Below are 27,087 nucleotides of genomic sequence, written 5' to 3'. Positions count from 1 at the left end.
GCCCAGAGCAGAGACAGAGGAAGATGGGGAAGCACATACAGCTCTCTCCCACCGACACTGCAGTCCATGTGCTGGCAGTGTGACCCCATCTGGTTCTGCCATCAACTCCGGGATCAAGTTACGGGGGTTGGGAAAATAATGAAATTGACAGTTTAAGTCTGAAATGTCTGGGAAAAATCACAAAGATGGCTGCTGCGTGTATCTGGACATGATCAGAACACATTTTTGATATCAGTCAACAGGGGCTTGAGTCAAAACAAAATGTAGATATAGAAGAAATACATTTATTTTTGCCCACCAGAGTTCAGGTCATGTAAAAATTTGAACCTGCCACAGCCTGAAGGTTTAAGTTCCAGACTCCTAGGGTGCAGTTTCAGTGAGGATATACCTTTTGAATATTTCTCGATGACCTTGTCTCTGACGGGTCTGCTCCCTGGCTCCTGCCGGGAGCCCTCCCAGCAACTGCTACTTGGCCTTTCTCTGCTGGACCCCGGCTCCCTGACGATCAGGAAACATGTTCTGCTGATCTCTGTACCCACAGTCTAGCGCTGCGCCTGAACTATATTGATGAGACCGAGTTGAAAAAATATTTATGAAATAGTGAACTTAGCAACTGACAATAAATGTATCCTGCTCACCACCCCCCACACCCCAAGACATCTGTTAAGTATTAACTCTTTAAACTTCTCTGCACTTTATCCTCACATCACAAAGCTATTTGCCTGGACCCAGGTCTTCTCACTTCATGCTATACTTGCCTTTATGTGATGACAAATTAACACTGTCTCAGCTTTTACGGAAAGCAACTAGAAGAACCTACCTCAGGAAGGCCTCTGTATTTTCCTAAAAATCTAGGTTCCCATGGGAAAACTTCCTTTCTACATTCAGGATCAAAGGAAGGTTTGTCTCTCTACTTATAATCTAATCAAAAGTGGGAGAGAGACAATCCATCAGGAGTCCACCTCTCCTTTAACTTCTAGGAGACTCAAGAACCAGAGTTTTGCTCAGCTTAACGTGTCTGGATATCATGTCCCTTTCCTCTTCCTGTTTACTAATGGACTTTTGCCTTTCCATTCTAACGGTTCAGCACATCTGTACTGTGTGTTTACTGTAAATTGCATCAAACTCTTTTTCAGAGCAGGGGGAGGAAATTGAGAAATAAGCAAACATTCTCAGAGAAGGTCACCTTGACCTTTATTATTAGAAAACAATAAACGTATCTTCCCCCTTTGCTAAATACTTAGTGTAGAGGGTTGAAGAGTGCCCCTCCCCAGTATCATGTCCGCCCAGAACCTCCGAACGTGACCTTATTTGGAAATAGGATCTTGCGGATATCATTAACTAGAGATCTTGAGACGAAATCGTTCTGGATTTAGGATGAGCCTACATCTTCATAAGAGAAAGGAGAGGGAGGCCTGAACGCACAGAGACACAGAGACAGAGGCAGAGAATGGAAAGATACATCTCCCAGCCAAGGAACCCCTAGAGCCACCACAAGCTGGAAAAGGCAAGGAAGGATCCTCCCCCAGAGCCTTTGGAGGGAGCACGGCCCTGACAGCACCTTGATTTGGAGCTTCTGGCCTCCAGAACTGTGACAGAACACATTTCTGCCGCCAGTTTGTGATCATTTGTTCTGGCAGCCCTAGGACACTAACGTACTTAGCCACACAAAAAGCTGTCCAGTATTCCTGCCTGTGTGTGCAGCCAGACACAGAATTCCTTGTAGCCAAACCCAAGGAAGGGCTGTTGCCTAAGAACCGTGGTGAGTCATCCTTGGCACTCAGCCTGTCTTCGGGCAAGAGGAAGCAGGGGCGCATCTAGAGCTCCTGAACCCTGTGTAAGAAAATACTGATGCTTTGCTGCAGACCGACTTTGTTTGTTGATAAGCAAACTGATTTTCAATTAACGTAGAGGCTGCATGAGTGGAAGGCTCCTCTGGATTTCCAAAAGCTTGGGACTGAATTGTGATTAAGAGTGAGTGAGAGAGCTGGTTCTGTTCAGTGCACGGCCCAGGAACGACTCCGCATAGAAGGAAGCGAGGGAGGATGACTGCCCAGCAAGAGCATTTTAAAGCTGGGGCGGGAATGCAGAGGGTGCAGGTGAGCACGTCGACAACGAGAGTTAACACTTCTCTAGTGCTTTCCATTTGCCAAGCACTGATCAAAGTCTTTCCACATAATAACTTATTTAATTCTCCAAGGAGCCACTAGGCAGGGGTGAAGGGTTCCAGCTCTACGTTTGCAGTTGGGATGCTGTAGACGAAACGTTAAGTAAATCGGGAACACATGCGCCTGTGACTGAACAGAATGTATTGAGATGCCGCCACATCAAGGGCAGCTGGGAAAATTACTGGGGAAAACATGGAGGGATGCAGCACCCACATTTCCTCCCTCTTCTTTCTTTTTCAACTCATCTTTATTGAGTGCCTAGACTGTGTCAGGTGCTGTCCTAAGCATCATGCATACGAATAGGAAGAAGTCACAGTCTGCCTGAAAGCAGAGTCTGGAAGATCCAGACAAGTAAACAGACTCTGCACACAGTGTGAAGCATGGCGGGAAGCAGAGAGTGCTGAGGGACAGTGGAAGAGGGGCCCTTAGTCCATCCCCAGGTGTGGGGCAGCCAGGATGAAGGGGAAAGGGAGGAGAGCAGTCAAGGAAGGCTTCCTGGAGTAGGTGATGCTAAGGGTGGGTTCGGAAAGATAAGCAGGATTAGCTAAACTAGTGTCACCCAAACCTGGTTTCCCCAAACCAGCACCTGGGGAGCTTTTTACAGATTCTGGTACCACTATACACCTCCTCAGTAAAATCTCTGAGGATGAGACCCAGAATCAGTATTTTTTAAAAGGTCTCCAAGTGGGCTTCCCTGGTGGCGCAGTGGTTGAGAATCTGCCTGCCAATGCAGGGGACACGGGTTCGAGCCCTGGTCCGGGAAGATCCCACATGCCACAGAGCGACTAGGCCCGTGAGCCACAACTACTGAGCCTGCGCATCTGGAGCCTGTGTTCCGCAACAAGAGAGGCCGCGATAGTGAGAGGCCCGCGCACCGCGGTGAAGAGGGGCCCCCACTCGCCGCAACTAGAGAAAGCCCTCGCACAGAAACGAAAAACCCACACAGCCATAAATTAAATAAAAAAAAAAAAAAAAAGGTCTCCAAGTGATTCTGATGCAGTTGGTCTGTAGATCTGCTTTTAGGAGTCACTGACCAAGGGGAAAAGGGATCACACATATGGCTAGCAGATTCATTTGTTAACAAGAATTAGTGAGGTTTTACTGAGCCCTGACCACGTGCCCCACCTTGTGCTAGGCCTGGTGACACAGATATGAATAATAAAATCTGTCCTCAGAGAGCCCACGGTCTAGTGTAGTGGTTCTCAGCCCTGGATGGACATTAAAATCCCCAAAGAGCTTTCTTTAAAAAAAAAAAGTCCCCTTCCAAACCAATTAAATCATAATCTCTGGGGTGGAGGCCAAGTGACTTTAAAGTTCAGCCAGATTTGAGACTCACTGGTCTAATGAGAGAGACTTTCAGACAACGGAACATTCTCTTACAGGGCGATGATGCAATGACAGAGACACGCAGGCAAAAAGGGGCTTTCTCCCCAGCTGGGGCTGGCTTCTAGAGAAGAGGTCGCCCGAGCTGAGTCTAAAACGATGGAGGAGAATTGGTAAGGGTGGAGGCTGGGGAAGCGGTTTTGGGAGGAATTCCAAGCAGAGAGGACGAAATGGGCCAACACACCGAGATGAGAAACAGCCTGGTGCGGACGGGGAGCTCAGGGCAGTTCCCCTAGCCCACGCTGTCTGCAGGGCCTCCAAAACAAGGATGGTGGGCAGTGCAGCTGGAGAGGTGGGTGGAGGAGAAAGCTTAGATCCATGTCTAACACCGGACTTTGCCTGATCTTGTGCACACGGAGAGTCGTGTAAAGATTTCAAGTAGGACAAGGACATGGTCGCTGTGAGTTTTTTAAAAGGATGACTTTGGGCAGTGGGGAGTATGAACTTGAGGGGTAAGACTTGAGCCAGGAAACCAACCAGAGGCTGTTGCAGAGGAAGAGACGAGGCCTGAACTCAGAAGTGAGAGGCATGGAAAGGTGGGCTCGGTGATGGACTGGGAATGGAAGACGATTAAAGGAAGACCCTCAGGTCTAAGCTCACATGTCTGGTCAGATGGTGGTATCATGACTTTAGACAGAGAATAAGAACAGAAGCAGACTCGGGGGGAAAAGATGTTTGCAGTGCAGTCAGATTCAGTCTGAAGGGCCTGTGGGAACACCCAGGAGAAGATGTGTGGTTGAAAGTCTGAAGCTAAAGGCAGAAGTCAGGCTGGAGAGAGTAACTAGGAAGCCGTCAATGTACAGGTGGTGCAGAACCTAAGAGTAGATGGGATTACCCTGGGGATGCGTATCATGAGAGCAGGTGGCCAAGGACGGGCCCCTGGGGAGCACTTAAGCCACCACTGGAAGTAAGCCTTGCCCACAAGGAGTTGGGAGCAGTCGGAGAGAAGAGGACGCTCTGGGGTGTGGAATCCTGGAGCTAAGGGAGTGAAGAGTTTCAAGGAAAAGGTGGGATCCTGTAAGCGAAAGACTTAAAAGAGCCATTAAATTCAGCAGTTAGGAGGCCCACGATGACTTTGTCAAAAGCAGCTTTGAGGTAGTATTGGGATGTGACTTTAGAAGTGGATGGGAGGTGGAAAAGTGTTGACTCTTTCCACAAGCCTGAAAGAGGCAGAAGAGGGAGTCTGGACATAGAAGCGAACAGGGGGGGTCAAGAGGAAACACGCTGATCCCTTCCTTCTCCTCCTAAGGCTTCATCCTGGACATTTCCACCCCTCATCTGCCTTTCTTGTGTTACCCCCCCAGCCCCACTCACTTGACTTGGTTTGAACTCTTCTAGGAGTCACAGGCAGACACTGAGTTTCATCATTTTCCAATTACTTCTACTCACTCACTTCTCTACTATTCTTTGGATTTGCTGTCTATTTCAACATCTGGCAGCTGCAATCGGGGGGAGAGGGCTACAAAGTCTGCAGCTTTGGGGTGCAGAGAGAAGGGGGACAACAGTAATGGACAGGATCCCAGTCCTTTGAAGAAGCCGGGGATCCACACTGCTTCGCTGGTGAGCTCCTGGGGAGTTTCCAAGTGTGCTTAACATTTTGCTATCAGAGGACACCCACAGCAGGGCTCAGCATCCTGCCCAGAATGCTGTGATCCAACGCCCACAGCCACAGATGGGGCTAGAAGGCACCACCGTTTCCCTAGAAACACTCCCACTGTCAGAGCTGCCTTCGGGGCTGGTTCATTAGCGCTGGCTGCACTCCCGCTGGTACTGCTTGGTTCTTCATTCTTCTTCCCAGCTGCTGAAATCTCACTGATTGTAGAAGGATGCAATCAGCCCAAGACTGCTCCCCCTGGTCGTGGTAGTGAGGGGGTTGCCTGAAAGCTCCCACCCATGACCCAGCCTACTTTCTCAATCACTCAGCCTGAGCAGAACATTAGCTTGGTGGACACATCGGGGAAGAAGGCCTTCATATGGAAACTTTAAGCAAAGATCAATCATTGCCCTATTAGGAAGAGAGAGCGGAGGCTTTCTAAAGGACTCACGAGGGGAAGCCATGGCCTTGGGAGGAAAGCAAGAGGTCATGCAGTCAACAGCTCCGTTTCACATAAAACGCAACATAAGCAACGATCTCCAGGCAGACCAGCTGCCAAGCAGGTGGGGATCCCGTGGCTGGCATCTGTTGGGTTCTCCCAACCCAGCGGTCCAAGGTTACTTCCATGTGACACACAGCAAGGCTGAACAGAACTACCAAAGAAACATTGCTTTCTCTCTCACACTTCTTAAGTGTGGGTGACTAGAGGGCTAGAGGACAGTGGCAGGCGATGATGAGGTTCGGTCAGGGTTAAAAGTAGCCTAAAAAATGTGGGAATGTAGCCCAGCCCCATCCATGTGGCTCAAGCAATCCCAAAGGCATAGGAATATTCCTTATGGGTCTGGTCAAAGGTTCGATGGAGAAGTTTGAATCCAGTCTACAGGGAAATTAAGGTGCATTTTGTGAATTTTGGTAATTATTGGGATATTTGTCATCCAGGACCATGAAATATCTATTGTCAGAGAAGCTGAGAACCTGGGAGCATGTTGGAACCTTGGAGCCACGTGGTCCAACTTTGTCACATAGAATGAGGACACTGCTGTCTGAAGGGAAGGAGCCCTCCTTCGAGGAGGTGACCAGGGGTGGGGTGGGTAAGACATGCTTTAGCACCCTATAGTCAGCCCCTTTTCTTCAACATCTTGTATCTTAGGGTTTGAGAATTCACTCCAGCATGGTGAACAAGACTCTGGCTATCCCCTGGGAAGAAGGGTTGAATCTCAGGTGTGTTTTGTTTGTTTTTTTTCCCCAACAACCCCCAAGAAACACACCCCCACGGGGGCTTCCTACCTCTTGGGGTATGTTCCATGCCATGTACACATGGCTTTTAAATTCGTCCATCCAGACTTCAGCCACCCTGAGGGCGTTCCTGCGCACATGGGCGGTGAGGTCCTCGGTGTAGGGCTTGTGGGCTCGCTCAATGTGGGCAATCCGCGAGCAGGGCAGGACCTCTACGCTCCCGCCACACTGCCACACCTGCGGAAGACACGGGCCATGCGTCAGTGCCCAGACCTGACCCTGAAACCCAGACCACAGGTGACCATGAACGCGAGCTCAGACACATCCAGCTCTCCTCACCTTACTCTCCTGTCTGCAAAGGGAGTGAGCTGTACCTTATTTCTACTCCTAGAACAGGAAGGTTATTGAGTCATTAATTTGTGTCTTGTTTCCAGTTGCTGTGGATTTACCAGCAAAGAATTAATGCACCCTCCCTCTCCAGTCTTTCCACCCTCCCTCCCCCAAAGAAGAGACTAGACGTTTTGTGACCAGCGATCTGGGTTCTCCTTGCCCCGGGGGAGAAGTTAACAAAATCCTTGATAACGGTCTCTGCAGCCGTGCTTGACATGGAGGGACCAGCAGAGCCTCCCAACAGAGACATCACCTTAAGATGGGCTACCTGGGCCTGGACACGGATGAGTGATCTCCACAGGGAGAGCCAGGCGTCCTGCTCCGGCTCCACCTTTCCTGGGCTCTGAGTTCTGTCAGAACCCAAGGGAGGGGGAGCTATAAAGAAGGGAATAGTATGAAACTTCTCCCTGACGTTGGTGAGTAGGAGCTTGAACAGGATGCAATTTGATTTTGAAAAATAAAGAAAAATGACCTTGTAACCTGAGCGTCGAGGGACAGTGTCTTGGAGCCCTTGCCACAATCATTCCAGCCACTCTGGAAGTTCAATGTTCCGGAATGTGCACATCCTTTTGTGTCTTTAGGCCTTTGCCCATTCTATTTGTAATTTTGGAATGCCCTCCCTACTCCTTCTCCAGCTGAAAAAAATATCATCTCTCAAGAGCTTGGCCACCCAGCCACACTATTGTGGGGTCTTTGTTTAATTCTTGGGGCAGAGCTTCCTCCTCTGGCCCTCAAAGCTCTTGATGCCACAACTTACCTGCTAATAGGTCAGCCTCCCCCTCACTCTGTGTTGCTGGAGGGCAGAACCCATATCTCATTCGTTTCTCATCTCCAGCACAGAACACAAGGCCTGGTACATATAGCTACTTTGTAAGTACTTGTTGAATAAATATATAAATGATTGATGCCTAACCAGACAATATCAGTAGATGGTTGGTGCTTAGTAAAGTGGGATGAATCTGAAATACCTGGTCAGAGAGGATGAGTGAGGCTTTTGGCGGAAAGCAATCAAGATCTCTTGGTGGACAGCGGTGGTCACTTATTAGGTATTGTCAACTGGACAATTTGGCGGATGATATTTGCGCTTATAACGTGTACTCATCGACAACCGTAGGTCTTCCTCCAAGGTAAGGTCAGCTTCAAATTTAGCTTAATTCCCCTCCCTCCCGTGCTAGTTAGGAAGAGAATGTCTTCTCTTCCACCAGGCTATTTCACACCAGTTGGTCCTGTTGGAAGTTGGAAGGCAATGGATGGACTAAGCTTGTCTTGCATTTAGTATATTATTAATATTTAGGGCCAATGGAAAGGAAACAAGCATCCCCACTGAGCATACACTATGTGCCAGGCACCGGCACAAATCACACATAGTAGCTGTGTGACCTTGGGTTATTCACTTGATCTCAGTGTGCCTCAGTTTCCTCATCTCCAATGGGGATCCCAACAGTTCCCATCTCAAGAGGTTGCTGAGGAGATTAAAGTGCTCATATACAAAGTGCTTAGAAAGATGCCTGGCACATAATTAGCGATCACTCAGCCTCAGCTATTACTGAACAAATGATACACAGCAGAATCTTCAGAATAACCCTGTGAGGTAGTGGTTACTGTCTCCAATGCCAAACGAGGAAACTGAGACCAAGGCTGTCCCTTACCCAAGACCACACAGCTGATACGAAGGCAAAAGGATGAGTCTGAGCCTGACCGAAGCTCAAGGAAGAGCCAGTGCTTCCCCAGGTGACCATGCTTTGAAGGAAGTTTCCGCACCCAGGGGTGGTTCCGAGGATCAGGAAAGGAAGCCATGGAAGGCTCTAGGGTGTGTACCTTTATGTTCATGACCTGTATATTCTGGGGACTGTGCTGATTTCCAATTCACTTTGCTCAGATTTGCAAGGAAAGCCTGTGAATACGTTACTGATAACACACGGAGTCAGGGTAATTATTCTTTGTGCCACTGGAACGGAGGCTACTAATTGACATATTTCAGTGACCCAACACAGTACATGATTTGGAACAAAGCTCTTTTATTCCAAGACCTGTCTCTCAAAGAATCAGTCGCCATTTCATCTTAGAGTGGGAGCATCTGCCGCGGTTCTTATCAGAAGGGTGGTGGCAGCACCTCCCATTCTGCCCTTAGCTGCACAGTGAAAGGAGCCATGTGAATTCACTGCTGACCTCTTGAAGCCACTCCCCTTTCCCCATCCTGTAGCCACCGCCCTCATCCAGACCGCTGCCATGTCCCATCTGGACTCTGCAACAGCCTCCAAACAACTGCCCTCCCTCCTGCCTTCCTCCTCCAGTCTCTTCTCCACCCAGCAGCCAGAGTGATCTTTTGAAGGTGTACATTGGATCCCGTCCCGCCTGCACGGCGCCCTCCCCAGCACAGCCCCTGAGGCTCCAGGGGCCTGGCCCCTGCCCACCCCTCCGGCCTCGTGCTTGCTTCCCAACATACTCGGTGCTGCAGTCATGCTGACAGTTTTTACTTCCTCCAGCATGCTGGGTTTCCTCTCACCTCTGGATTTCTGCACATGCAATTGCATACCCACCCCACCCCGCTTCACCTGACATCCTTGGGGTGTCAGTTCAGCGTCACAGTTCTGTATCCCCTTCAACCAGGTGAGCCTGTCATGCTCTGTGGTCCCAGCCCTGTCTTTCCCGACCATGACACTCTGGTACCTGCTGGTTTACTAATCTCCTTCCCTCTTTCAAAATGTTCTCCAAGCTCTTCACCATATTCTCCATTAGACATGTGCTAAATGGTGCCTAGAACAGATCACGGGTTTCCAGCAGAGGTGGGGTGGCTGGGCTGGGTGGGAGTAGCACATAGTTTGTAAAAGTACGGCTTTGGAGCCAGCGAGAATTGGATTCCAATTTTTACCTCTGCCACCTGCTGCTGTGTCACCTTTGGCAGGATATTTCTCCTCCCAAGTCTCAATTTCGCCCGGTAGAAGAAGGGGATGGAGTGCAGGTAGGTGTTTGACCCTGAGCCTGCCTCCGGGTGAGCTCTGTATGCATGGCAGTCGAGGTGGGATCAGGACATCTGGGTCTATTCTGGCCCCACCATGTGCTGGCTGAGCGGCAACTCTGGGGTACTTAACATCCCGTCTATGAAACTCAAATTACAGCGATTGCTACACTGAGCTGCGGGCTCTGGAAGCCCCTGTCGTAGTGCTCGGAATATTGCAAGCCCTTAGCCTGCACTTGTTATTACTGAGTATTTTATAATAACCATTATGATTGCTGCTATTGGCTTCTCCTGTATAGCCACCTTCAGGGGACAAATTGATCGCAGAGGAGTCACGTGTCTGGCTGAAGCCCAGCAGACAACAGACGTGCTGCCCTCCAGAGTGCCCAGCAGGGAGAGGTTCCTCTCCAGAGACTGGAAGCACCTGTTCACCTACAGGTTGTCTCCGCTCTCCTCTCTTCTGTGAAAAGAAACGCATCTATTGTGAGCATCTGCCTTGGATATAGCCTTTGGGTTCCTGGCAGCTTCTGGTTGGAGCAGAAGATGTGTAGTTGGCGTGTTTGCCCTTCCACTTCTGGACGCTACCCAATGACCCTGAAATAAACAAGAGGGAGCCTGTGCTCCACGATCCCCACACGACGAGCAGCTCCGTTGACCAATGGCTTGCTCCAGAGAGAATCTCAGAAGTCTTACCCACAGCTGATCTCAGAGACCCTCTCGTGGATGGCAGACAAAGGATAGGAAAGAAAATCACTGGCATTTGGACCCCATGAAAGATGACATCATGAAGCTTCCATGGAGGTTTGGGAGGATGAGGAAGTAAAAGGGATCCAGGCCTGGGACACAGGTCTTAGCTGGCATGATGTGGCAAGACCCAAACCAGATAGAGGCTATAGACGGGAGGCATTGTGCCAGAGAAGCAGGGCCGCTGGAGGGAGGGCAAAGATGTGGGACAGAATGATGGCTCAGCATTGCAAGTTCTAGGGGGTGGAGATGCCAAGAGGAGGAAGGGCAAGGGTTGGGTACCAAAGGGGTGGCTGAGAAATGAGGACCAAGGGTCAGCAACCAAGAAGGCAGATGAGGTCGCAGGGCACAGGAAGCCACTACCAAGGTAGAACTTACTTTTTACCTAGCGCGCTTGTGACCCAGGCTCATAACAAGTGAGGCGTGTGCTAGTCTTACAGGCACTGGGGACGCCTGGTGGCACGTCCACCCAAGGCTGGACCTCGTGGCTTCTGGATGGGCACTGGGCAACATGTTTCTTGACCACACCAATTTTTTTCCTGTCTCTGTGCCTTTTCACCTGCTATTCCATCTTTCTGGAATAAATCCCGCACTCGTTACCCAGCTCAAATCTTACCTTCTTTCACCCACCCAGTCTAAATTAGATCCCCTCTGAATACTTTTAGCACCCCACCCTTTTTCTTAATAATGCTTATTCACAATACTTCTATTTACGTATTTCTTCGTTCAACGTCTGCCCTCCACCTCCATTGCCCTGCTAAAGTATAGGCTCCAGGAAGACAAGAACCACGTTGCATATACCAGCACCAGGCACTCAGGACATGTTCAATAACCGTGATCTGAATGAGTGATTCCAGCAATCCCAGAGCCCTGGGCTTTCACTCACCATATAGAGAGGCCGCTTAACCCGCTTAGCTGGCTCCTCTAATAAAGGCCATAAACATAAAATGTGCCAGATTTTACTGAACACAATGACTTCCTTCAAACCCAAGTGGTTTTTCAGCAAAGCTCTGACATTTAAGTGCATGCTGCTACAAACGAGAAGAGTTACTTTGGCTGCAGAGCTCGAATTACCGTTATAAAACTTGGGAAGTTATCAAATGAACCTGGGCGACTGCAGGCGGTTTTGTCTTATGGAACCATGAACTCACTGTAGAGACAGCCCCCCCACCTAGCCAACGCTTCCAGACGCCCACGGAGGAGCTGCTGGGCTGCCCCCAGACGTGACCGTGACCGAGAACCTGAACTGTTGTAAACAGAAGAGCGAGTCACACTCACCGACAGCCCTTCCCAGGGAGCCCTAATCCTGTGATTGTTTCTGAAAAAACTTGGTGCATCCATCTGGGAACTACAAGAAAGCACGCAGGTCTTGGGGGTTGGTAGACAGAGTGTGAATCCTGCCTCTGTCACACATTAGCCTTTGACTTGGACCTGTTCTTGGATGTCAGTTGCCTTTTTATTGGGGCAACTGGCAGGTTTAAAAGAGATGCTGTATGAAAAGCTCCCTCTAGCAAAGATAGGCATCTAGTAGGTTCTTAGGAAGGATCAGGTTCCTTTCCCTTCCCAGGACTGGGAGCTGCTGGTACAAGGCCAGGGTCAGAAGACTGAGTTTATGTCCTATGTTGGCCACTTACATAAATAGACCTGTTTCCTTCCCAAGCCTCAGTTTCTCCCAACTGCCAAATGGAGGAGCTGGACTCGGTGACATGTTAGATACCTTATACTTTTTGCATTCTGTGGTTCTAAGTGTTCTTGCCAGTACCTCAAATATTACCCAGTATTTGAGACAACTGGTAGAGTTGTGAATTGGGAGTTATAAAATAGGGAGACACTGGAGGCAAGACATCAGGATACAGTGTGACCATTTCTCCTACTCAGAGTCTGGTGATCACTCTGTAGTCTTTGGTAGGAATAGCAGATAACACTCCCATATTAAATCCATTCACTGATTAATGTCCTTCTGAAGCACTGGGTTAAGAAGGATTCTGAGGCTCTGTCTGGGCTCAGTGGAAAAACATGCCACCATTTATTAGTAATATCTACCGAGGGTAAGTGATTGGGGGGCAGTGGCACCTTAGTCTTGTACTTCATAACCACAGTCCACAGGATAAGATCCCAAATCCTGTCCAGCTTTTATCTCCTTATGACATTTAATGAGTTCTTCTCTCTTGGCAAAATGTTCCCACTGTTCCCTTAGCCCAGACATCCTCCTTCCTGCTCTCCATCCATCCAAAGCCAGCCTGGCCCTGTTCCTCCAAAGTCCTGAATCACGATTCGCACCACTCAAGTGGTCCTTGTTTCTTGGCTCATGTTGTTAATTACCTTTTTATGTGTAGCTGTCTCGCCTAACTTGGCTGTGAAATGCTGAGATAAGAGTCGAAAGCCAACCCAGGCAGGCTGGCGGGAGGAAGACGAGGAAGATAGAGGCTGAGGCCTGAGAATGGTTGGCAGAAGACCAGCAACGTGTTTGCAGAGTGGTTGTAGGGTCAGAAATGCAGGCAAACAAAGACACTGACTAGGGCATCACCTAGACACCGCATGCGTCTCACTCTAGTAGCAGCCGTGCATGGGAATGAGAAGGAAAGAGAGGTCAAACCTGGACAAAGCTAAGTCAAAAGCCAGAGGCTGTCAGCCTCTTCCCCCTATCACATATATTTATTTGCCTGGCTAATTCCTACCTACTTTCCCTGTCTGCCCTGAATTTGGTTAAATGCCTCTGCTCTGCATTCCCATGTCACCTATACCTCCTCCAGCTGTGTGCCTGTGTACATTGTATATGTACAGTTTAAAGACACCTAACACAAGGGACAACTGTTTACCTACCGCCCACTTAAGAAACAGTACTGGTAGCAACTTAGAAATCTCTGTGTGCTCCTCCTTACTCACAAAGGTAACCCATTATCCTGAATCATGTTAATAATTTCCTTGCCATCAAGCTCGACTACGTACTTAGTTTCACCTGGTTTTAAATGCTGTATAAATGGAAGTATATTGTCTGCATTCTTCAACTTGCTTCTTGCTTCATTTATTTTCATCACCATTGTGTTCCATTGTATAAATGTACAGACATTTATTTATGCATTCTCCTGGTGGTCCACAGTCTGGTTGTTTTCAGGATTATGAATAGTGGTCCTTTGAGTATTCTTATACATGTCTCCTGGCACCCAAGAGAGAGCACCTGTCTGTGTATCTACACATAGTGGAATTTCTGAGCCATAGGTTATAACACACATTCAACTCTCCCAGGGAGAGTGAAACTCTTCCAAAGTGAGAATCCCATGTTCCAGTCCCACCAGAACAGATGAGCACTCATGTTGCTTTACAATCTTGCCAACATTTGGCATCGTTCATAGATGGGTGTGAAATTCACTCTCACTGTAGTTTTAATTTGCATTTCCCTGAGTACCAGTGAGATGGAGCTTTTTTCCTATTTATGGGCCCAAAACACCAGCCTGTGAGAGAAGACCCACGGCCACCTTGCTCTCCTTAAGGAATATCAAGAGCCTAAATAGGCCTGGCACATGATAGATACTCGATAAATTGCATGAATGAAGGATTGAGAGTTGAGCCTTAGTTCTGAGTCATCCCCTGTGCACTTTCCTTGGTGCTCTCCCAGCTTTCCAAAGGCAGATATTTCATTATTTTCAAGTGTAAGGAAACATTTTTTAAAGTCTGACAATGCTTATTCTTCCATCAGACTCCAAAGAAAAACACTCCCTGGGGATCCAGTTTCCCAAGCCCTATTCTTACAATAAAACACTGCCAAAAGGTCTTTTGGACAGAATTGCTGCTCGGGGAAAAAAAAAAAATGATGCTTTTTCTTGGAAGGTGTCCCTGAAGGGGTCTGATTTTGGGTCAGCCGTAAGAAGCCCTTGAAGCAGTTTCCCTGTTTGAAAGGGATCCTTCCTAACTATCAGAAGGCAGCAGGAGGATTCATCTGGCAGGAATCCAAGAAGAGACCAGCTGGGCTGGAATGTCTGCAAACTTTTCATGAAGAAAAAGTTAAAAGGCTGTTTTGCAGGGACTTGAGATTTGCTGAAATAGCTGTTTACCTATAGGAAACCCAGGGGCAGCCATGGTGCCAAGCTCAGCAAACCAGTCCATCATAGACAGGGGCCCCAGCTTTCCTCGGACCCTAATGCTCTGACTCTAAAGATTGGGACCGTGAAAGTTCATTTCCTTATGGGAAATTCCAGGAGGATCGCTTAGCAAACACGTGGTCATTGAGATTAGACGCCCTCTTTCAGTGGTTCCAAACAAGGTGAACTTATACATGGTTACCTTAAAACTCATAGCAGCCAACAGCCCTGATTACTATTGTCCAAATGCAAGCTGGGGTGGACTCAAGACAGAATGGAAGAAAAGGAAGAAGACAGGCCTGGTCCTACCTGGGGTTGGGGAAGTGGAGCCAGGAGAAGGGTGGTCTCCAAGAATGTAGCTGACTCCTATTGCTTACGAATATCTGTGTTCCTCTACATCTCCCAGCCTCCTTTGAAGTCGGGAGGGATTGTGTGAGCAGCTCAGGCCAATGAAATAAGAGAGGAAATTACAGCTGTCACTTTCAGGCCCAGGTGGGTAAGTATCCAGTGTGGGAAACCCATGAACACTTCTACCGCTTCTCCTCCCAATCCGCTGGATGTTTACGCCAAGATGACCTTGAAGTTCAAAGACGGGGAACCCCCAAGAAAAGCAACCTGAGTCCTCAGTTACCACTTGGAGAAGAGCTGCCCAGGAGAGCCCCCCAACATTTAGAGGACTGTGAAGTGAGTGAGAAATAAACTTGTCCTGGGTTCAGCCTTTGGGGTTTGGGGGCTGCTGTTGCAGACTGTGATCATTTCCCTGATTCATACAAGCTGCCAGCATGTGGAGAGGCAAAGTGACCAGAGAGGCTTGGGCCCTGCAGCATGGATAACCAGGGGTTCAATCTATTGGGTGAGACTTTGCAGCAGAAGTTTCCAGGCATGGGGAGAGATTGTCCAGGTCCAGATGATAAGTCCATTCAGAGCAGGTCCCCACTAGGGACTGAAGATACAGAGAGGAGATTTAGTCCTCAGGGGGGAGAGAAGGAGCCGCCAGGGGTAGGCAGGTATTAGGACTCCTGCAAAACAGGCTGTAGGGGAGAGTCTGGTTCCAGTTCAGAACCAGAGCAGCAGTAAGAAAAGCAAGGGAGAAGCCAGCAGGCTGGAAGAGGAGAAGCCAGGGGCTTGGAGACCAGGCATGGCTCAGGGTTCCTCCGACAGCCACAGGTAGCAGCCCCATGGCAGCTCCACAGATCCTAGTGTGAGCCAGGGGAGGCGGGGCTGCAGCCATGCCGCCAGCCCTGGTCAGGTGACACAGTCTAGCAGGGCTGACCCTCACAGCTTCCCCCTGCATGAAGCTGGGAAGGCTAGTTCCAGCCCAGGCGTTTCTATAGAACCCAAACTACAGAAGCCCCAAGCTCTGAGACAGAAGTATTGGCCACGTTCCAAATCAGGGTCCCATTGACACGTGTGCTCTCTACTCTAATTGCATCTTTTGTTTTGAACTAAGATCTCTGGCCCCATTACCATCACTGATGCTGTTAGAGAATAATAATGAGCTTGAATGTCACAGGGACTCAGGGAACAATTTTCTGAAATCCAAATAAAACCCTTCCTGTCCCTAGTGTGAGAGACATTTTTATGAGATAACTCAGCCCATCCATTTACTCAGGAGTTCTCAGAGCCCTCTCTGGTGGGTTAAGCCCCTCTGAATTGCTGTGAGCGCCTTCTCCTGTGGATGTATTCAGAAAAGCTCGCTCTACCCAGCTGCTATTCAGAGCTGATCCCCAGGACTATGTTTAATTTATACTTTGCTATATGAAGATGAACCACTGACTCATTTAATGTGTTTCCTTTTTTATGTCTTTAATCAGCAGCTGCTTCTTTCCTCTCTCAGAAGTTTAATCTAATCAGAAACAACCCCTACTCCCCAAATGAATGGCTCGTTAGCATGTTCCAATCAAATTCAAATTGACTGTCCATACCAGATGCCCCTCCCACACACACACCAAAAGGGTGACACTGGGCCAAAGGATAAGCCAGGAGGATAAGTTAGGAGGGTCCTTTCTGAAATGCAGGGCAATCAGAATCACTAGAGGAAAGTATAATACAATCTGTCACCTCCCAGCACGGTGGAGCCAGATAACAGGTGACCCATGTGTCACTGGGACAGCGTAGGTGGGGAAGTTTGGCAGACCCTGGGTGCAAACATTAGAGGAAAAGCTGTATGTCTGGCCCAAGCATCACACCCACATTCGGCTCAGAGGAACCCTCGAGGTTATCATTCAGATGATAAAATGAATCTGAGATGCTGAACATTTTCTCACTCAGAAGTATTTGTTCTGAAGAGTTTTCTTCTTACTCCACTGGAATTCAGATTAAGAAAGCTAGTGTGCTGGGTCTTCACTTAAAGAGATTTGCCCTTTTCATACACATCAAAATGAATTGTCAGCTTGGGTTTCATCTCTGATAGGTACCTACAGCAAACTCACTTTAAAAATGGGATTTACAAAAGAGATCAGCATTGCAGTATAGCAGAACTGCAGGGGACCTAACAGATTACCTTTCATTTCCCACCTGAGGTTCAAGGTCACATGATAATATAGAAGCACAGTAGGAAATGTTTCCAAGACCTCTGCCTCTTGAGAGACAGGAGGACATTTTGGTCAGAGAACAGGGGTTAAACAGTCTTGCTGTCAAATCCTACATTTCCCATTTGCTGAATCGGTGACTTCAGACATTTCATTTCACTTACTAATATTCAGTTTTCTTGTCTGTGAAATGGAGACAAAAATGACACACTGCAAAAGTAGTTGTGAGGATCAAATGAGAGAATTTCAACACCTAGCCCAAGTCTAGAGCCCACTAAGTGTGAGGTATAACTATTGTCAGTGTAAGATTCCATTGATGATAAGATTCACCACCGCTGTAATAAGAACTTTTCAGGGCAGGAGGAAACACCACATTCTGCTGAGCTCGAGATTTATATATCCACCTGCCTACATGTCTCCTCCACGTGTGTATCTCTCAGGCATCGCAAGCTTACCTTGTCCAAAACCAAGTTCTTGCTTTCCTTCCCTGCCTCCCCAGCTGTCCCTTTGTCTTCCCCTCATCCATCTAATAGCCCACGCCTGAAACCTACATAAATAATTATGTAACTCATCCATAATTATCCAGTAATGCATCAGCAAATACAGTCAGTTCTACCTCCTAAATATAGCTTAAATTTAATCACATCTCTCAATATGTACAGACAACATTCTGGTCCAATTATTTTTGTGTGGACAACTCTATCAATAGCCTTTTTTTTTTTCTAACCAGGAATGTACAAATGCCCTTATTCAAAAATACAAAATAAATTATCTGTAGGCACGGACGATGACAGCAGTAAACCATTCTATGTTGTCAACTGAAATCAGTAACTGATGGTTATAGTGATTTTCTTAAACATCAACCAGCCTTTTCTTCAGTCATCTCCTTCAACTGACCTCTCTTAAAGTTGTTGGTGAGGAACGCTGCCTTGAGCTTCCTCTCACAGCTCATTAATGATGGTAAAGCACTATTCTAGGAATTAGGACATGCCACCTCCCATACCACCTCCCATTCCACCCATTCCGCCCATTCCAGGATCCTTCTCTTCTTTAGGAATTTCTGTGACTACACCTTCTGCTGTAGTTAACAGAGAGGCCACTCCAGCAGCATCCAGTAATGCACTTCTTACAACTTTAGTTGGATCAAGGATTCCTTTTTCCACCATATTCACAAAATCTCCAAGCATAGCGTCATAACCAACTTCTGAAGAACTCTGCAAAATTTTCTCAACTTCAACACTTGCATTCTTAGCAATGGTCATTGCAGGAATTTTGAGTGTTTTAAAAATAATGTCTATACTAATTTTTTGATCTTCGTTAGCTGGAGTTTTGAATCCAAGGTTGGAAGGCACTGAAGCAGGGCAGAGCCCCCTCCCAAAACAATGCCGTCTTCAACAGCAGCTCACATAACATTAAGGGCATCTGTAACTCTGTCTTTCTTTTCATTCACTTCAACGTCACTTGTCCCACCAACCTTTAGCACAGCAACACCATCTGAGGTTTTGCCAGACGTTCATTCAGTTTTTCCTTTTCATATTCACTAGCTGTAATATCTAACTGCTCGATGATTTCTTGAATACGCTTTTCAATTTGAGCCTTGTCACCTTTTCCTTTCAAGAGCATGGCATCATCTTTGGTCACAATGATCTCTCCAACTTTTCCTAAGTCATGAGGCTGAACATCTTCAAGATTTAGAGTTAGCTCTTCTTCTCCAAATACTGTACCACCAGTAGCAATAGCCCTGTCTTTAAGCTGGTTCTTTCTGTTGTCACCAAAACCTGGAGCTTTGACTGCTACAACCTGAAGACCAACTTTCAGCCTATTCAAAATGAGTGTACTTAGAGTTTCTCCATCCACATCTTCAGAAATTATGACCAAGGGCTTACGGTGAGCGTTGGCAATTCCAAGAGCAGGAACAATGGACTGGACACCAGAAATTTTCTTTTCACTCAACAGAACACAGGCATCTTGGAATTCACATTTCTGACCTTTTGATGTATTAATAAAGTATGCAGAGATATACCCTCTATCAAACTTCATGCCTTCAATAATTTCTAATTCGTCATTCAGTGTTTTTCCATCCTTTACTGTGATTAACGTCCTTTCTTCCAACCTTTTTCATCGCATCAGAAATGATGTTGCCAATTTCTTTGTCTCCATTTGCAGAAATCGTAGTAACCTGGGCAATCTCTTCTGGGGTTGCCACAGGCTTAGACTGCTTCTTCTTTTTTTTTTCTTAATTATTTACTTATTTATTTATGGCTGTGTTGGGTCTTCGTTTCTGTGCGAGGGCTTTCTCTAGTTAGGGCAAGCAGGGGCCACTCTTCATCGCAGTGCGCGGGCCTCTCACTATCGCGGCCTCTCTTGTTGCGGAGCACAGGCTCCAGATGCGCAGGCTCAGTAATTGTGGCTCACGGGCCTAGTTGCTCCGCGGCATGTGGGATCTTCCCAGACCAGGGCTCGAACCCGTGTTCCCTGCATTGGCAGGCAGATTCTCAACCACTGCGCCACCAGGGAAGCCCCTAGACTGCTTCTTAAGTTCAGCAATTACAGCATCAACAGCTAACATCACACCTCTCCTGATTTCTACTGGATTAGCACCTTTGCTAATCTTCTCAAAGCCTTCCTTGGCGATAGAACGTGCCAGAACAGTAGCAGTAGTGGTGCCATCCCCAGCCTCTTCGTTTGTGTTATTGGCAACATCTTGAACAAGTTTAGCGCCAATATTTTTATATTTATCTTTTAAGTCAATGGACGTTGCAACAGTCACAGCATCTTTTGTCACTTTGGGACTTCCCCAACTCTGTTCAATAACCACTGTCCTTCCCTTTGGCCCCATAGTAACGGCTACAGCATCAGCTAAAATGTCTACAACTTGAAGCATTAAGGCTCCGGCATCCGCACCAAATTTTACATCTTTGGCATAAGCCCGAGTGAGATGAGGAGCCACTGCCCTGGACGCTGGCCTCATCTGGTGAAGGACTGCGGGTAATCGAAGCATTTTTGTGGGGCGGCGGCACGGCTTGCGGGCGACGAGACAGGCAGTCGGCGGCGAGTGAGGGACAGACTGCAGGGCACACACAGCAATGAGCCCGTGTCCCCTCCCTCCACCTATCAATAGCCTTCTAACAAGTTTTTTTGCTTCAACCTTTGTTGCTGTCCAGTCCATCTTCTAAAATTATAAATCAGACCATGTCCCTTCTCCGCTTTAATTCAATTCAACCATCATTTATTGAGTATTTCCTTCCTTTGTGCTGGGGGCTGTAATATGAGATGGGAATTTTGTCACTGAACGAAACCTACAAAGCCCATGACTTTTTGGAACTTACACTCTGTGTTTTTCATTGTGTCCCTCCGACCCTGAAAATTCATATGTTGAATCCTTATCACCAGCCCCCCACCATGTGACTGTATTGGAGATAGAGCCTTTAAGGATGTGATGAAGGTCAAATAAGGTTGTAAGGGCTGAATCCTGACCAGACACAACTGGTGTCCTTATAAGAAGAGGAAGGGACCGTAGAGCTCTCTCTCTACCATGTAGGACACAACAGGATGGTGGTTGTCTGGAAGCCAGGAAGAGAGCTCTCACCAGAATCTGACCATGCTGGTTCCCTGATCTCAGACTTTCAGCCTTCAGAACTGTGAGAAAATAAACTTCTGTTGTTTAAGCCATCCAGTCTATGGTATTTTGTTATGGCGGCCGGAATTGACTAATACGGCACTCATTACAATTTGTAACTATACATCTATTCTTTGTTCCCTTTTATCAGCTGTCTGTCCCATTATACCATCAGCTCCAAGAGGGAAGGGGCTGTGTTTACTTTTTAAACATTGTATGCCAAATATTAAGCATGTAATTTTAAGCATTATGTGATCAATGTTAAACACTGTATGCCCAATGTCACCTATGGCAGGCGCCTACCAAACAACGTCAAATGAATGAAAATGCATTAAACGTACATATAAAATTATAAGTTAAGTAATATGTCCTGGTTTGCCCATGACAACATTGGTTCATGCCTGCTGGTCCAGTGTAACAGTTAGTGGTATCCTCTTTTACTCTCAAAAGTGTTCTGATTAGGATAATAAATTGTAATTTATTTATATGTTTATTATTTATCTATATATGCCAAATTTTTCAGGCACAACCTGATTTTAGAAACATTGAAACCCAAGATAAGCATCTGTCTTGAAATCATAGTATTACTAATATTTTCTCTCCCCTACGCCATGATTTCTTTATAGGACTACCAGTTCTAAGGCAGTGAAAATGACACACGCCATCAAGACCCTCACTCACTGATGAGCAGCATTTGAAGTAGGCATAATGAATAAAGCCAGACACACTGCATTGAGTGTGGCCAGCACTAAGCAAGGAAAGAGGTCCCGTTCCTTAGACTATCCAAAACTAGAGAGACAGCCCAGACACAGAGAGAGACAGGACCTCGGGGAGTAAATGTCTCCTGGGGGTATTACTGGGGGTAACTCTCTATCCTCAGGGCTGACTTTATGGGCAGGTAAGCCCGCTTGATGGAAAAACTTGTGTGTAGGGATAATTTCTGTAAACCATCATTGGTAAGCACTGGGAAATTTTACTCATCAGGATCTTGCCCCTTGCATTGCTTTACAAAGTGAAGAGCATTTGCAATGGGAGTAGATGTCTCTTAATTCCCCTTCTGCAAGTTCAGATTAGTGAGTATGAGGATTTTTCAAAAGAAAACCACAACACTGTTTGGATGGTGATCATGCTGGTAGAGATGCTGATGCTGAAGAGGAGGAGGGGGAGGAGGAAGAAGAGGAGGAGGGGGAGGAGGAGGGGGAGGAGGAAGAAGAGGAGGAGGGGGAGGAGGAAGAAGAGGAGGAGGGGGAGGAGGAAGAAGAGGAGGAGAGGGAGGAGGAAGGGGAGGAGGAAGAAGAGGAGGAGGGGGAGAGGAAGGGGAGGAGGAAGCGGAGGAGGAAGGGGAGGAGGAAGGGGAGGAGGAGGAAGAGGAAGGGGAGGAGGAGGGGGAGGAGGAGGGAGAGGAGGAAGAGAGGGGGAGGGGGAGGGGAGGGAGAGGAAGGGGAGGAGGAAGGAGAGGAGGAGGGGGGGAGGAGGAAGTGGGGGGCAGTCCCTGCTCAGTTTCTATCAGTCATTCTGAGGAGCTGATTCTGGCCTTGCCTGGTGGTCCCTTCCTGGAAAATTGGAAACACAATGTAATGGTGGCAAAGAAGTTACCTTCCAAGGGCACAATACAAAGCAGCAGGCAGACTCAATTAAAGAAAGACAAAATACAAAACAAAAAAAGAATAAGAAAAGGAGAGAGAAACTGACTCTCCGGAGCTTTAACATCCATTGCTGGCTCCCAGGTTTTTTACGCTTTTGCTTTTGCTTTTTTCCCCAAATCAGGAAATTATACATTGAGACATTACTATTATCTAATCCACAGCCTATAATCAAATTTCATTAATGGTCCCAATAATGGCCTTTATAGCTATTTTCCACCTTGGTCCCAACTTTTTAACAAGGTAAAATTTTCTTCAGCTTGGCTCTCAAACCCCTTTATCAACTGTTACCTCTTCTGTGCAGCTTATTAATCTTACTTTGCTATGGCTCTCTCATTGAACACAATTAAAGAAACATAAGTGTGAAGACCCTTCCAGAATAAAATTGTCCATGGGTCCTCTCCTTCTGCTCCCCACCACTTCTAGGTAATTGCTTCATTATGTACTTTTTTAATTGCTTTGTTCTTTAGGGATTCATTTTGCACTTATCTTTACTAACCGTAAAACTTTTACAACGTACTGTTAAGCTGTGTCTGCTCGGCGGCTGGTTTGTAATTGCAGAGTCACTCCGTGGCGGGTGAGCGAAAGATAATGTGCTATGGCAAAGAGCCTTCCTCTCAATGTTTCAGACGCCTTCTGGCTACCCAGCATGGCAGAATAATTGGCTCTGGGCTGCTTGGGGCGCTAAGCTCCCCTCCCATATGGAGATCGCAAGCAGAGAAGACCCCGATCCCGGAGGTTTAGGCTTCGTAGGCCCCAGGATGCTCAGACCTCAAGGGCCCTGGGAATTTCAGGCCCCACGGTCCCAGGAGGCCACGCCTAGTGGCACACATTCCAACAGAGCAGGGCTGGCTACAGCTGACCACCTAGAAGGACAATGTCAACTCCTCTCTCAAGGTCAAGTCCATATTTTCCCAGGGCCCTTGCACTTGGCCTGTGCCTGCAAGCAGTTTTCAAGGAATCCCTCTCCCTCCATTCTTGGTCAAATAAAATCTCTAAACTCCTTGCCCCCTCAATCCCTCCTTTGGAATCTGTATTCTTTCACCACCCCTTGACCCCAACTGTCCCCTCAAAGGCTTCTTCCACTTGCATCTGGATGCCCTTTCTCCACTCATATTCTCACAGTACAGGGTTTTAGAGGCTTAGGCATCAGACAGAACCGTGTCCAAATCCCAGCTCCACCGAACTCTTTCTATGTGGGACCTGGGCAACTGACTCAACCTCTCTGAGCCTCAGTCTTCTCGACTGTAAAATGAGGATAATAATTCTAGCCTCTTGTGGTTCTCAGGACGAAATGACATACAGGATAAAACTCACCAGGATGTAAGCTCTAACAGGGTACAACGTAGACAATCCTGTTCATCACTGTATGCCCAGCGCTCAGCACACTGTCTAGTATTAAATAAATAAAAGCACCAAGCACAAAGTAAACAATCAATAAATGGTAGCTATTATCATCAGTGGTCATCTTACCATGACTAGTGCAATCCTGAAATGCTTCCCATGACATCTGTGATTTTCCACCAACCCAGCTCTTATCTTTCTAGTCAATTCTTCTCTGTAACTATGGGCACCACGCTGCCACCTGCCCCATTTCCTATGCCCATGCTCAATTCTAAAATCTCTTTCTAGTTCAGACTTTCATCCTCTCTGGGCTCCTCCATCCTCTTACCTTTGGTGGGCACACGGAGGGCACCTGATCCCCTGTCTCACCTCCAAATCTTCTCTTTACCGTTAGTTCTGGCTTCTTGCTGAAGTCAAGATCTGGGTATTACATTTCTCCCCTAATGCCAGGTGCAGAACACAAGCAGCATAATAAATGTTCACTGTGTAAATAAATAGATGGACGAATAATGCACGCTTTCTGGTTATTTCCATTGTTATTTCTAATATCAAACTTGCCCCATTTTTCCCCACAAACCAACTCTCTACACCAAAGACCCCTCTCTTAGTCAATGGTACCCCCAAATCTCTCATCATCTGGGCTTGAAATCTCAATGCCATCTTTGTCAAACTTTAATAACTCATTTATAAGGACCAGGAAAGGCTACGTCTTGACCTCCAATGAGCACTCAGATCACTATTAGCATCTAACACAGCGCTGAGGGAACACATGGACAATGCCTTAGCTAAAGCTCTGAGTCACCGGGAAGATGCCCTTAGGAAGAACAAAAGCCCGCAACCTTGAAACCTGTGTCTCATGTCTTGAAATCCTTGGCCTCAGAAGATGGCATAGATGAATAGTTATTCCATTGTACAGCTTGCAGCCTCCTGTAGGCTTTATTTACCCCATGACAGCAGCTGAAGGACAATGCCACGGCAGATCCCAGTTCACGAAAGAGTGATACAAAACAGTGACAGCCCACGACACCCTCCACGCCACGCCCTCCCCCCCCTCCCCACAGAAGGACGTGTGGCTCTAAGCTCGCGGGTTATTCTGAACTCTAGCTCCAGCTGGCTTGGACCAACCATAACATTTAGAAGCAACAGAGACTGAAATCCAATTTAAGGTGTTTAATTTTCTCTGTCTCCAGGGACAGGGGGTGGGTCAGAGAATCTGCTTGTAGGCTTTCTATCAGATGTTGCTTTCGGTGGTCTCCTGAGACCTTTCCAGTGGAGTGAGAACGCTGGTGCCCACACCCCTTCTCTTCCTTTTCACGTCTCTGTCACTGTGTTGGCAGAGACTAGCTGATGTACCTAAAATCGTGGTATACAGTGTTTGTAATTAGCGTCCTTGTTCTCACCCAGCCTTGGGTGCCAGCAATGAGCTTACTCAGCCTTCTAAGCCCAAGGCCTCTGGGGAGAACCGTGTGGTCCCTCGGGTGCTTCAGTATCCAGCAGGCTTGACAAGCACACGTACACTTGCTTGGGCCTCTTTCACTAGTAATTTTAGCAAAGTCTCTAGCCCTTTAACCCTAGATACATTTTGTAAAAGTTTCAAATAATGGCGATGCCTCTTCTGGGTAGTTGCTATATCCCCTACTTTGCTTTCTCTTCCTCCTGCGTGTCTCTGGCTCCCTGAACAGGAGGTTTCTGACCTCCTGTTACCAGCTCTTCTCATTTGGCAGTTCCTCAATCTACCTCCTTTCTGACACTCTGGACTCTGGCTTTCAGCTCAGCTCTTGTCTCTGTCACCCCCTCCAGTTTTGATGTCTCCTGCGACCTCGGGTGAAGACATTGCGTGGTACTGTCTGAACGAGGCCCCCATCTCCCATGAGGGATTTGGGCTGAATCCTCAAGCACTGAAACGGTACTGTGGTCATTCTCCAAAGTGATGCTGACCCAGGTTAGCCCCTGAAATTAAACTTTATGCCATGGACAATTTTAAACCCTGAAGGCAGAGGTGGAAGAGCATCGTGACACAGTGATAAGGTATGAACCTTGAAACCACTCAGGCTGGTTCTTAAGATCTTGAGTGATTTGGGGAGGTATTTTATCCTATTACTTCCAGCTTCCTAACTTACAAAATGGGGATAACAACATGGACCTCATGGGACTTACATAAAAATTAACAAGATAATATAAACAAAGTGATGGGTCAATAGCATCCAATAAATGGAAGTTCCTCCTCTCATTATTGTTATGATTAATAATATTATTATCATCTTCCAGACTTGTGGCCTAATACTGCTACCAACTGTAGAGCATGTATCTGCTTTATGAAATAATAATCTTCTTTTGTTGCCCAAGAGTTGATGTCACTAAACCAACTCTTAGACATTTCAGACCTAGAAAGGCCAATGTTAGTAACCAAGGAAATGTCTGTCTGGACTCTCCCAGTAATAGGTCATCCACCATAAGTTCACTTTTTCCTTTTACTTAAGTCACTGATGAAAATGTTGGACAAGCCAGGATGAGCAAAGAGTTCACCGAAGGCCACCTGCTGGATTGCCAATGACCACTCTTTTTCTCCATCTGATGGCTCTACCTTGTCTGTCACTGGCCCTCTGTTTTAGCCCCATGTTACAGATCCCCAGTTCCCAGCCTTAGAATTCAGCCATAGTCATTGTTCTTTCTCAGCTGTCACTTTGCACGTGTCACCTCAACTCTCTGGAACACCTGTCCTCCTCTTCCCACCTGAATAACACACGTTCATTGCTTAGGCCCAGCCTAAATGCTGCCTCCTTTGTGAAGCCTCACCCAGCTCCCAGGAGTAGAGGGGTCACTCCCTCTTGGGTGCTACTGTAATGCACACAGCATCTTTCACCCTTGCCATTTCGATCCTGAGCACTAGGTTACGCCTTACTTAGTGCTTCAATCCGAATTATATTCACAATGATGAATCTTCATCCAGGAAGTATTTTCTGGAATAAATGTCATTAAGGGACTTTAATTCTCTTGGTCAGTTTTCTATATAATGTAATTAAAATATATTTCCTTTTATGCTAATTTTCCAATTTTATTTTACTAGACTTATTTTCATGGGGGATAATACTTTTTTGCATTGATTTTACAACTAAGATATGACTTATCTATTAGTAATTTTAAAATCTACATCTTTTTTACAGTTATGGCCTCCATCACAGAGTTTTCTTTTGTGGTCATGGTTTCAACCAAGTTTAGTTTTCCTGAATCAAATTTTGCAGATGTAAATTATACTACTATTCATTTCTTCAATCAATTTTTTAGCTTTTAAAATTTTTACTGTCTTCATTTTTGTTTGTTGCTTTAGTTCGTGCTGATGATCTTTACTACTACTCATAATTTGGAAAAAGAATAATAGTTTGCATTTTTTGTTTTT

General features: G+C 46.9%; 2 protein-coding genes across 5 annotated transcripts in view; both read right to left on the bottom strand.

Moving 5' to 3' along the window:
- Nucleotides 1-27,087, bottom strand: part of GALNT18 (polypeptide N-acetylgalactosaminyltransferase 18) — a 346,389-nt gene that overhangs the window by 59,524 nt on the left and 259,778 nt on the right. For 3 of the 4 annotated variants that reach the window (XM_007174925.3, XM_057552863.1, XM_057552860.1), the window contains one exon: nt 6,433-6,618. The exons of the other annotated variant lie outside the window; for it this stretch is intronic. In XM_007174925.3, the coding sequence (XP_007174987.2) occupies nt 6,433-6,618 (186 nt within the window). The remainder of the gene's footprint in view (nt 1-6,432; nt 6,619-27,087) is intronic. 4 annotated transcript variants of the gene reach the window in all.
- On the bottom strand, nt 18,554-20,098 carry LOC103002364 (60 kDa heat shock protein, mitochondrial-like). The gene is given in 4 exon segments (XM_057552864.1): nt 18,554-19,178; nt 19,180-19,299; nt 19,407; nt 19,613-20,098. Coding segments are annotated over 4 exon segments (1,212 nt in total). The 5' UTR covers nt 20,086-20,098; the 3' UTR covers nt 18,554-18,560.

This window comes from Balaenoptera acutorostrata, chromosome 9, assembly GCF_949987535.1.
Source record: "Balaenoptera acutorostrata chromosome 9, mBalAcu1.1, whole genome shotgun sequence".
In the NCBI taxonomy this organism is placed as follows: Eukaryota; Metazoa; Chordata; class Mammalia; order Artiodactyla; family Balaenopteridae; genus Balaenoptera; species Balaenoptera acutorostrata.
The sequence above is the reverse complement of the archived record's forward strand: the minus strand, read 5'-3'. Positions and strand labels throughout refer to the sequence as shown.